This window comes from Colletotrichum acutatum, assembly GCF_030867785.1.
Source record: "Colletotrichum acutatum strain CBS 112980 chromosome Unknown BDZ83scaffold_71, whole genome shotgun sequence".
NCBI classification, from domain to species: domain Eukaryota; kingdom Fungi; phylum Ascomycota; class Sordariomycetes; order Glomerellales; family Glomerellaceae; genus Colletotrichum; species Colletotrichum acutatum.
The window spans coordinates 120,616-133,093 of NW_026849065.1; the positions used below are offsets into that span (position 1 = coordinate 120,616).

General features: G+C 52.7%; 2 protein-coding genes across 2 annotated transcripts; both read left to right on the top strand.

Annotated features, from left to right (window-relative positions):
* Nucleotides 1-6,513: 6,513 nt before the first annotated feature.
* BDZ83DRAFT_581760 (uncharacterized protein) lies at nucleotides 6,514-8,436 on the top strand (the record flags this gene model as incomplete). Its single annotated transcript, XM_060505486.1, has 1 exon — nucleotides 6,514-8,436. A coding segment is annotated over one exon (1,923 nt), but the record flags the coding sequence as incomplete, so codon positions are not given.
* Nucleotides 8,437-8,970: 534 nt separating this feature from the next.
* BDZ83DRAFT_627489 (uncharacterized protein) lies at nucleotides 8,971-11,259 on the top strand. The gene is made up of 3 exons (XM_060508637.1): nucleotides 8,971-10,241; nucleotides 10,304-10,401; nucleotides 10,496-11,259. The coding sequence occupies exons 1-3, from the start codon at nucleotides 9,299-9,301 to the stop codon at nucleotides 10,850-10,852; spliced, it is 1,398 nt and encodes a 465-aa protein (XP_060363068.1). The 5' UTR covers nucleotides 8,971-9,298; the 3' UTR covers nucleotides 10,853-11,259.
* Nucleotides 11,260-12,478: the final 1,219 nt, after the last annotated feature.

Consider the following 12,478-nt stretch of genomic DNA (forward strand, 5'->3'; position numbering starts at 1 on the left):
AACGCCGGGTCGCTGGACTACGATGGCTGAAGGCATGCTTGAGATGGAGGGTACCTAAAAGAAGAGAAGATGGCTGTATGGCTGTATGCAATTCATCGGACACGATTCTAGACCGGGCTCGGCGGTTCTTTGGAAGAACACTTGCACAGATGGGAAGCTCGTACCGATTCATGAGAGGATGGGAGATACGTGACGAAATGATTGGTGGACAGAGAGGGGTCTTGGATGTCTTCGTCTACGGTAAAGAATTGTGCATCTGACTGAAAAGTGCTCAGCCTCGTCACCCATTCGGAGTGCCGTTACGATTTCTAGCTATGTTCAGCCCAGAATGTACGCCAACGAACCACAGCAGAAAACAAGGTCATCAGAGTAGACACTTGTCTCACCGACGCAACCTCTGATTGTCAAATATGTTGCTCCGGAAGTCCAAACTTCGTATCGAAATTCGGGGCGAAGACAAACTGCACAACCACAGAAACTAAAGGTATGTTACAAGCAGGCTGCGACTTGGAACACAGCAGCAATGGAACCACCATGTAGGCAAGCAATACGGTGTTCTTGGCATACGGTGCACACGCCGTCCAGCACCACACGCCTTCGAGAACCAGACTCGGACAACAAAGACAAGCCAAACAATGTGTTGTGAGTTGGGCGAGATAACGAAGACCCGAATCGCCCCTGTGATGCTTGCGCAAAGTTGTTGCGAAGCTTGCTGAACTTTATTGTCAGCAAAAGCCCGTGTCTTTACTCGTAGTGGTAAGTAAGCCGAGGCGGCAAGGCAACTCGTTGATATTCCGGATAAACTTGCGGTTCCAGCGGGACACCACATTGACGGAGGTGACATGATTCGAGAAGGCAAGCTACGAGTAGGTGCCGTGGGTGCGTAAGCGGGAGAAAAATTCTAAAAGCATGTTGGACGCAGCAAAGTGCTGTCTGTGCCTCTGATCACCACGTTGGATACAGCGGTCCTGGCATCAGCTTGCATAGGAAATGGTGTGGTGGCAGTGGTTATTGCAGGGGTTGAGCATCTGCAAGTCAGTCAATAGACGGGTTGCCAAGTTGAACCTGCGAGGTCTGGATGGGACCAGCACAGTTGGATGCGGGAGCGGGCCAGGATCGGGGACATGGGCGTTCGGATGAGCTGCTTTGTTCGAGTCTCCAGCCTCCCAGACCAGGCACGGATGAAGGGGACGGCTCATTGAGTGGAGAGGAAAGATGACGGTGTCAGCCCTGTGGGATTGACCAAGTCAGACTGATCCTTGAAATATCGACTGTCGGTGAGAAGGATGATATCTGAGCCTCTGAAGGCAAACAACAACCCATTATCGGATGGCCCGAAACCTAACGAGGTTTCTGATGGTAAAATGCAAGACGGCGACAGTAGGTAGAGCATGAGAAAGCTCCTGGCCATGCTTTTCACTAAGGGAGCTTATCAGAGATGGACTTGTAGCCCAGACACATAGACGATGCCGACTTGGCCGTTGGATGGAAACATTGTTGGTGTACGGACGGGGAGGTGAAGAAAGAAAGGTGGAAACGAAATAAAGTGCCAAACGGCGTCGAAGGAAGGTGGAGTGACAGCTAAGTCTATTTGGTTTAGCGTTGATGAGGTAACGTAGATACAGACCAATCGTAGCTTCCAATCTGGGAAGGCTGGAGGTGTGGATAAGCACGGACAGAAAAGACCCACTATTGCCCATTTTACCCCTCTTTCCCTCTCTAGGATTAGGTCATTGAGCTATACCTAAAATGGGATGGCTTCCATGAGCAGTCCCTCCCATAGGGCGGGAGCACGTTTCCCCTGTTCCTGAGCTAACCTCCTTCCGCCTTAGCTCATCTCTATTGTCACTCACTCAATCACTCATTCACTCGCTCATCTCCCTTGTTCCTGGTCATCTCATCCTGCTGTGCTGACACCTCCGGACCTCCTCTCATGGTCACTCACGCTTTCTCATCAGGCTTCAGTATTTCTCGGTCTAGCCACTCAAATGACTTACGACTACACAAGGATTGCACAATCTGGGCGGTGGCGAGCAGAGACATCTCCTCTTCAGCACCAGCAATCAGATGTGCCGCGATGAAAGACCGGCCAAGGATCAGGTCCCTGCCGGGTCGAAGTTCCAATCCTTCAATGACACTGAGATATCTCGCCACGAGAGGCTGCTCGTGCTGACTGTTTTTAAGTCGTGACTTGCTGCTCGTCAGCAATACGACTGTAGAGTTGGAAACAGGTCTACGAGGATGAGAAGTATCTCATGCTCATGGCTTCTTGATTCGGGCGCACCTCCAAGATGGTCTCGTGGAACCAGCCATCGAATCAATAATCAGACGGCTCTACCTAGACACACAAAAGTCTAGACAAGATCGTCATCCATTGGCACTCTTGAATCGTGCTGCAAGGTTCACCAGTGGCACCTGCTGTGCTACCCGGGCTTCTTGTCGGTCTCACCCGCTGCAATCGACCGGGCAATCACTATCCCAGAAACAAAAAGGCAAGATCGTTGCTCTGGAATTGGCGGCCGAGTATCCGCAAGGGGCAGGCGGAAGTTGCTTCCCAGCTTTTCACCAGTCGCACATTGATCGGGTTTCCGGTTCATGTTTATATCTTTTGCCACAAGCTGGCAATCGACCAACTGGATTTTTGTCGTACCTGGCGTGCTGGTCATCCGAAAGCAATATCGTCTGCATATCTGGGTCGATGATCTTCAATCTTCTTCCCCCATGCCGGACCTCGACAGTTGCAGGCGCTTCGCATCCCGCATGTCTGCCACCCTCCCGCTTCCCGGCCATGCTTACTTAGTAGGCTAGGCTTTAAACTTACGAAAATTTGCCCGTTACGTTACCTCTCGTCCCCACCACTTGGTGATGCTCAAGACCTAGGCCAGGCAATATTGCACAAAGCACTAAGTCTTCGATCCTGGCGTGCAGCTCGACGGTCAAATTTTGCGCAAGAGGGCCAAAGGCCAACCGCTCAGGGCCTCCATCTAAGCAAAAGTCCCTTGTATGTGCATCGGTCTTGGCCCTTGCTAATGCCACCCGCCCCTCTCCCAACCCAAGGACGGCAGAAACGGCCGGCCGATGCCGCCCCATGGCCGGCCGACCTCACCCCATGTGGCTCAGGCGCAGATGGGGACGAAGTCCGGCAAAACGTGCGCACCTTCCTCTGAGATCAATCTGTCTTACTCTACCTCACTCTTCGAGCCAGAGTCTCGGCATTTATGTCTTTTCTTAGGCCTTTCCCTCACCTGCGGTCACGCCTGTCTTCCCCGCCATGCTAACGTAGATTGAGCTTACACGGTCAGGTCATATCTTCCGAAAGTGGCATCCAGTGATGCTGCTGCAAGATTCTCGCAATGATTTGGCGTCGCGTATCTTGTACTCGGTATATGTACACGAAAGCTCTTTCATTCAGCTGCATGGTCAATTCCTCTCGGGACGCGTACCCAAGCAGCCAAGTTACGAGCATCACATCTCGCTCCCGCTTGGTGCCAGTCTTCTTGGAGCCGGAACTGTTTGCCGTTGTTGTAGCGACCTCTTTGACCGTTCATATGGCCTCTGCCTGCCTTTCGAGGAAACAGCTTGCCAACCACGGCCAATACCCCTGCCGTCATCTCTGCAGGCAGGACTAGGGTCCTGGTGGGCCGTCACACCCCTCCTCTAGTGTCCACATCCATCGGCTCTCTCGCCTCTTGTGCTCTATTGCCTTCGTCCCGATCTTGTATTTGCCAATGGCCATCAAGCGAAGCCTCATGGCAGAGAATATCGTCCCCATTCACTCCGACTGCCGTCCGAGGCACGCCCCTCCAGTATGTGGCACATCGACACACGAGAGGCGACGGGGCCTAGAGCTTAGCTCCCCATGTCGCTGGGTTCCTTCGTCATCCTGTTTCCCTGCCTCTCCATTGTGCTGTTTACTTGACCAACACCCTCCTTCCTTGCCTCATGGGTTGAGCTGGCGAGATGCCCAGCCTATAGATCGCCCACCTTTGTCAACACCATCTCGGACGGAGGTCCCGCGGAACGGACACTGCGTTACGTAGCTTACGAGGTACGGACTGCTTTCTCTGGCTAGAGCTTGCGGGGAACCTCATCCTGCTGTTGACGGGAGCCCTCCTCATCTTGATCCTGAGCTCAGGTAAGGCTGCCTTGCCAACTCAGCTCTTCAGCCTCCCGTCTCCCCATTGTACATACTTATGAGCCCCCAGGTACCATCCTCAGCTTCTTTGAGTCTGTTCTGCCCCCAATCTCCAACTGGCACTCGTTCATGTGTGTTCAGCTTTGACCTGCGGCTCTCCCACACTCGTTAGTCCATTGTCGCAACGCGGCCAGCTTGCATGCTGCATTGATACTGGGCACTCGGGATACCATAGTCTCTCGTTCGTCAGAAGCTCACGGCAATGCGTTGGACATCACTTCTGGCCTTCGGGGCCTTGGCCGCCAGTGTCACAGCACAAGACGGCGGAGCAGTATTTGCGAGACAGAATGATTCTTATGCTGAGCCGTCTGGCGCATACTCGGTTGCCCCTCTGCCAGAAGCCTCATCTTCGGCTTCACCTCAGCCTTCACCCTCGCCATCTCCCTCACCTGAACCTCAGCCGTCATCGGAACCGGCAGCGACGCCCTCGGCCTCGGCTACCAAGGAGCCCGTCGCAGAACCGGCTTCTTCAGTTGAGGCCCAGCCCGCTCCCACAACCACCAGCGCCGACAAGAAGTCGCCAGACTATGGCACCGATACCGATGACTGTAGCCACTGGGCCTCTAAGTGCCCCTGGGGACAGACTGTGACCGTCACCGAGAAGCAGGTCTCGACTGTCACGGAAAAGCAGATCTCGACCTTGACCGTTGAGAAGCCGGTTGTTTCCACGTAAGCTGCCTTCCCCCAAGGAATCCAGGAAACGATATCCCAGATCCTGACTGACCTCAATTAGCCTCACGATCGTCTCCAAAGAGACTGTGTTCACCACGCAAGCCTTCACTACAACAGACTACGAGACCAAGACAATTGTGAAGGTTTCCTCCTACCCTGTGACTACCACAGTGGCTCTGTAAGTATAGGAACCTTCCCGCGAACATCCCGAGCATTTTCAACGCGACCAAGCCATATCCGGCTTCTTGTTCTCTTCTATCTCATCTTCAACGACCCCAAAGTCGTCAACGCTTGCTCTATACGGCAAAGACGCTTAGTTGAAGAGAGACGAAGAGAGGGTGACGGGACGAAATATAGACGACAAGGATCGCGGGTCTGTGGCTTGCGACTCTGCATTTCCCAACCCTCCCTCGACTTCTTTCCCCGTCTGTCACATGATGTGGTGGAGCCTGGGAGAACATTAGCTAACTTGCCTCAGTTGCGATCCTATAGATGCCCCTGTTCCAACCACCTCTGCCGTGCCAACGTATGGAGGTGGCTATGGCAGGAAGCGAACTCTTCAGCAAGTTTGCCGGACGACCACGACCACGATTTGGAAGACGAGCACGACAAAGGTTACGGAACTTGTCCCAGTTCCAACCACGATCGTACAAACGCAGAAGCAGACAATCCAGCTCCCTCCGTCCATCGAGACGCAACAGGTCACGCAGACGCGAGAGGTCACTGCCACTCGGATTCATACCTCCGTCTCGACCTTGATCTCCACTGTAGTTTCGACCGAGGTCATTCCAACGACCGTGATATCAAGCAAGACTCAATACGTGACCACCACTTACACGACGTTGAAGACCTACTATATCACGGACACCATCACAGAGACTCAGAAAAAGCCAACAACGATCATTGAGACCAAAGAGCGAACCGCAACAATCACTCAGCCTGTGACTCGGACGGCTACTCAGATTTCAACGACCACAATCATCTCGACCCTCGTGTATACGACAAGCATTCCGTACACTATTACCTCTGATCACACAATCACCAAGACTTCCTACTCTGTGTCAACTTTCACTAGTCTCGTGACCTACACTTCACCAGTGACCATTACTGCGTCTTACACGGAATTCCAAACAGCAACGGCAACGGCCACAAGAACCGCAACTGTCACGAATAAAGAGACAGAATACTTGACTTCTCTGACAACGGTCTTCGTCTCAACGACCCTCTTCGAAACTCTCACTCTTTCGACAAGTTATCCAGTGACTATTCCCATAACAGTCACCAACGACAGGACTATTCGAGAGACTTTTTACTCGACTGTCGTGGAGACTTCTGTGAGAACGATAGTTTCTTCCTATCCAATCACTCGAACGGTCACGCAAACCTCACCTCCGCAGACCGTCACTCAGCCTGGTTCAACTGTGACTCTTCCGCCAGTCACAACTACGACGACGATTTCTGGAGAGGCCGTCACGATTACCTTGCCTGCTTCTACCATCACAATTCCCGTAACCGCCACTATTACAGGACCCGGGGAGACGTTTACCTTGCCACCCGAAACGGTTGTCACTACGATTGCCGGTGAAATCACGACTCTCACCCTGCCAGCATCTACAATTACTCTGCCGGGAGTCACAGATGTCATCACCGTCACACCTCCTCCTGCAACCATCACGCTTCCCGGATCGACTGTGGTTTCGACAATTGCAGGCGAGCTAACGACAATCACCTTACCCGAAACCACATTGACTCTGGTCACTACTCAAGTGAACACGGTCACTCTGCCTCCCTCTGTGACGACTTTGCCTGGTTCAACGATTGTGACTACGGTCGTCGAGACTGCGCCTGCATCGACATTGACCATCACTCGCGACGGTTCGACAATAACCAGCATCGCGCCAGGGCCAACATCTTTCGTCGTTTCGACCTTAACGTTGCCTCCGGTCACCGTTACCTTGCCACCTTCAACGGTCACAGAGATCACGGCTTGCCCGGCCCCAACGAACACTCCCGGATCGAACTCGGCGGCCGAATACAACCCGAGGTCCAATCTGACATGGGGCTGTCAGCCCGGATATGTCTGCAACCCTCCCAAACCGGCCGGTTGTAGCCTGTGGGCAGATCCGCCAGCAGACGATTATGTCTGCGCTCCGCAGAACTGTATTCCAGCACCACCTGTCACTCTAGCAAATTGGAAGGAGAACGAGACAAGCTACTACCCAGTGAACGACGGATACTTCAACTTGAACCCCAATGCCTTTGGCCTTCCCTTTGACATCTTTGAGTACGAGGTAATCGTTTCTAAGGTGAAGGGTAAGAAGGGACACAAGAAGACGACCATTACGACTGGCAACTGGGCTTCAGCCACGGAGTTGACTCATTTCCCCCCGCCTGCTCAACCCACAATTACCCCTTCCCCTGTCCCTACATCCTCTGCTGAGATTGGCAAACATGCCTACAAGCATAAGCAGGAGGGCAAGACCTACGAGCGCCGTGCTTTCTTCGGCAAGCGAGATGTCACGATCGCTCCTGCCATCTGCTTCGACAATTGCAACAATGTATATATCGAGGTTCAGACCGTGGGCAAAAACCCTCAAATTTGCTTAGCGGGTTCCGCCTTCCAGATGAACCTCGAGACTTGCAGGCAATGCGTGATAGACAACGCCGATGACGGGAAGGAGACTCTGCGTCTTTACATAGAACCACAATTCCAGCAGTGGCTAGTATACTGCACCGGCGAGGCACCGCAGACTTCGTCTTCCGCAACTATCCTGCCACCCCAGAGCCAAGCAAGCGGTACAGCGACACTCACGACAGCAAGCCAAGGGGCCGGCTCTAGTGATACGTCGGCCGTCCCTATTCCGGGGTCAACCACAACCACTACTGCTGAGGTGTCTATCACGATTACATCTACTCCCACTCCCACGCCGTCTCCTAGCACGAGCGCGGCAGCGTCTTCTACACCCTCAACCGCCAGCACAGCAGAAAGCTCTCAGTCGCCATCCAGCTCTGGCCCTTCGGTGTCTCCCACGCCATCTGACACGACCTCCGCGGCGACGATTAGCCCCGGAACCACTGCCGTGACTTCCAGCCTTTCAACAGTGACATCTGCTGCTATTTCCACAGGTTCTACTTCTGCTGGAACTCCCTCTTCGACTGGAAGCGTCTCCTCGGGTTCTCCAAGCGCTTCGAGTGCCTCAGGTACTTCAAGTGCTTCGAGTTCCGCGAGCGGGTCGAGTGCTCCAGCAAGCGCCTCATCACCCTCCACGGCAACTTCATCTTCGGCATCATCAGCGCCATCCGGAACAGCGACAAGCGGTGCCGGCTCGAGTCCGTCGGCTTCAAGCTCCTCAGACTCCGCGTCTGCCGGTCCAACCACCTCAGCCGGATCAGCATCCACAGCAACTGGCGGCGCTGGAGGCTCTACATCCGAAACCTCGGCGCCATCCTCGACTGTGTCTTCTCCAAGCACCACTTCGACAGGCCCCGTCACAGCTGCAGCAGTCAAGCCTGCCACCTCCACCATCCTCGCCATACTGGCGCCATTCATGATTCTTCTACTCCTCTAATTCGTACTCGATCCTTCTGAACATTATATAAGATTCTTCTTCGTGGGTTTATACAATTGGCGGTAAAAGTTCATCATCCTATTCTGCACATTCCTTCCCAAGGTCCTGGACCAACATCATATTTGGCGTCTTATGAGAAAGGGACTTATGATTTGGCTTCTTGCCAACGAATTCACGACACTCCTTAAGATTAATGAGTAATTGGCATCATTTGGCGGGCATTACTTTTTGGGCAATCTTGCATAAATACTTGATGGAGGATATTTTTCTTTTGGTTATGATACCCTTACGCTCCTTTACGACGCGGCTTTGAGGGCTTTGAACCTTCACACAGGTACGATGAAAAGCTCGGCGCGGCTCGATGCGACTTGGAGGATAATGAATTTGGTGATTTGCAACTGTTAGAATTATGATTTAGGAGGGAACGTAATGAGTCGGGGCACTGAATGAGGCAAGGCGGCCTCCTCAATACCCGGATTGTGTTTGAGATATCCAATGCAATAATTTGTGCTTTCCTACTCGACGCATTTTGAAGCTCCTTGTAACGAGTCCTTTTATTTGTGAATCACGTGTGAAAGAGCCATGTGCTCCAACATTGGGAACCGTTGGTCGTGCCCATGTCTTGCTGGGCATGGACAATGTGGTGCCTTACGATGCGACCAACGATACTCGTTGTCTAACGTCCATGCATCTGCTGTCGCCTTCGACCTCATCCATATCTTTTCAAACACCGTGCCCTCGTACTCCAAAGTTTGACTTCGTGTTTAGGCAGAACTCATCCTATCTATATTTACATACATAAATCTAAACATATAAGCACTCGCTGACGCAGACTTTGAGCAACCCGGCCATCGACGGGCGAATGCTTCCCACAAACTCCAGACGACTCCGAAGCGCTCAACATAACATCATGAAAGTACTGTCCATAGCTTCCCTCCTCTTCGTCCTCATGTTCCTCTTCCCAAGTCTTGCGTCAGCCTGGGAGCTCACGTCTGTCCAGGTCCCACTCATCATCTCCTCATGGCTAGGCAGCAGCAATGCGACCCCGCGCGTTCCTCAATTCCTTCTCGACACGGGTCATCCGTGGCTCACCACCCACGCCCGGGAGATCTCCAGTCTTCAGGACGCGATATCATTTATTTGCAAACTCTCTACCGCCGAAGCTCAATCTAAAGATGGCGGCGGCGTTGCGGTTGGCGACAAGAGCGGGGAGCTGCGCGAACGCCTCGAGGTACCGGCAGACCTCTTCCACCGGCTCGAAATCAGAAACACCCGCGTCGGCGTGAGCCGCTACGGCTGGAAGAATGCCCGCGAAAGGCTCAATGAGATGAAGGCGTGCCCAAGAGCACTCGCCGAAGTTCACGAGTTGACGGTTAACGTATGGATCCATACGGGAATGGGGTGGCAGACCTTGGGCGATACCTGGGACACCCTCACCGCGGAATCGACGCTTCCCCCAAAGACCCTGCCGGCTCTATTTTGCGAGGTCATGGGGAAGATGAAGAATTTGAGTATGATCGAATGGATGGTTCGAGGCGTCGACGAGAATGCGGCCATCGGAAAGGCCTTCATCGAGGACCGGACGCGCTTGCCTGGTGTGAAACATCTCGTGTCGACCATGAATGCGCCTTGGCTTGTTGACGCTTGCCCTTCGCTGACCTCTCTCGAAGTGAAACGCGATGATTTCGTCTGGGGAGAAGCTGCGCACACGAGGGATGTGGCCTGGTTCGCTGCCGCGGGCAGACTCAAAGACCTGAGAAAGCTTGATATGGGAGACGTCGAGTGGACGGGCACGATGACCGATCGTAAGTATTTTGGGGCGGGAGCTTCCATATCAATTTCGATTCGCTAATCTGTAGCGTGATAGGCGTACTTCAAGATACCCCTCACATTGGAGAGCTCCATGTAGGTGCTCCAGCCTGGGACCTCAAATATAGATCCATGAACCGGGGAGACTTGCTGCGGGTAGGTGAACCTCCTTCGTCTTCCGTCCATCCTTCATCCCTCGAGGATTGATTCTCCCACGTCGTGCTGATCAAATGACATATTGCGTACCAAGGATCTTGTGAAATCCCTCTCTCTTCTTCCCGACCTCACGCAGCTTCACCTCCCGCAGTCCTTTCAACTGAATCTCGGCTACGACGGGGGATCGATGTGCGGAAACGCATACATGGGCGAAAACGGTGCCGATTATCGGCGCAGCGACATGGCTCAAGGCCTTAAGGCAACGGAATCGGCTGGGAAGATAGTCCGGCAGGAGTTTCCGGGGTTGAATGGGGTCCACGTCGGTGCGTTCTACGGGGACTTCATGACAGATGTTGAGGGAGAGCAGGTAATTGTCTGGGATTGGACTGGAAGGGTGGACGAGTGGTTGGACGAGAAGCAGATGGCTATCAATTTCGACGATGAGCCTTGATCCAGGTCATGCAGGGGCGATCACAACCCAACCGACGGAGCTTGTGACTCACGGTACATACAGCCGTGTCTTCTCTATTGAAATTGTAAACGGCATGTCGAAACTCAACACATCATCACTACACGACTAATCGTCAACTTCCCCTGCGCTTGTCATCTCGTTCAGATCGTCCAGCTTTTGTAAAGCTTACTATTCCATCCCGCGGAAAAGCACGATTCGCCACCAGTAGGGCCTTTCTTGTCCTATACACTGAAGAGCAAAGTATGTCTTTACGAAGAAGGGAAACGGCGACACATGATCAGAAGTGAACAGTCTCCAATCTGGCGGCTTCTTGCTGCTCACACTAAGATTTCTTAACTATGAAATGGGCACTCTCCAGAACGATTTGGTGGGATTTTGAAACCTCAAATCCTCATTTCATTGCTTTGTAAACTATATAATAATGCTAAAACTTGGGGGTACCTGCGAGATCCCTTGTTCTCTCCCAGTCCATATCGTGGCGCGGGGACTCGTCCAAATCATGTGCGGATGGTTTCGATCCCATGCCAAAGGGGGATGACTTCGAATAAGATGACGGCTTTTGTCCGTAGTTGACAGCCTGGTGTGATAAATGTGAGCAATTATGATGACAAAAGAGATGAGATGCCGGGATTGAGTGGGTGATGCTTACCATGCGAATAGTCTACCGGTAGGACAATCGTAGATCACTCATCATTCTGCTGCGGAAAAGCTATCTTGGTCCGGTTCATGAACAGGATCATCCAAGATCACGATGGGGTTGGATCTGGATCCATCGTCACCAGGATCGTCTTCGAGCTCAATGGGCTTGGAAATTGAACCATCATATTCAGGATCGGCTTCGATGACGATTGGGCTGTCTTTGCAACCATCTGGACCAGACACGTCATCCAAAATGATCGGACGAGACCAAGAACCGAGCAGAGGCCCTTTTCGAAGTAGTCGCTTGACAGGTGGTTTGGCAGGCCGAACCGCAATCCTGTGTTTGATGCTTCTCGGAGCAATATCCTCTGATGTGGAGTCAGTGACGGATAGGAGACCACCAGAAGTTGGGAGACTTGCGTTTGATAGGAGCCATCTTTGTCAGGAGAAGCCCTGGGAATCCGTGGAGAGATTTGGGGGACCGAGAAGGAGACCTTCGTCCAGAGAGGAGGTTGAAAGAGAAACGAAAGATGATCTTCGTCCGGAGACGAGGTGAGAAATGAAGCGAAAAAGTGATCTTCATCCAGAGAAGAATTGGGATGAGAAGCAAAGGAGGATTTCCGTCCGGGGGAAGATGTGAGAGAAGAAGCGAGAGAATTCCACAGAAGACGTGGAATGAGGTGGCGAGCGGGGAGAAGGTCATCTGCTTGCCCTTTGGCAACTGCTTGAAGTCAGAATGGGAAAGAAGAAGGCAATTTCCGTGGTTGGATCCTTACCGAATGGATGGTGTTATCTGGGACGTACTCATGTACTCTGCCAAAACAGCAGGCACAGGCAGGGAACCCATGGTACGTAGACATCTGGACAGCAGACTTGGGAAAGAGCAAGAAACTCAGGATCCAGCTGAGTTACCAAGGGAAGAATTCTTAGGGAAGGTAGGTACTGTGGTAAATGATGATGAGTACG

Coding starts and splice junctions, on each gene's coding strand:
- BDZ83DRAFT_627489 (XM_060508637.1), top strand. CDS start 9,299: ATGCTTCCCACAAACTCCAGACGACTCCGAAGCGCTCAACATAACATC. Junction 10,242..10,303: donor GACGGGCACGATGACCGATC/GTAAGTATTTTG, acceptor GTAGCGTGATAG/GCGTACTTCAAGATACCCCT. Junction 10,402..10,495: donor ACCGGGGAGACTTGCTGCGG/GTAGGTGAACCT, acceptor TTGCGTACCAAG/GATCTTGTGAAATCCCTCTC.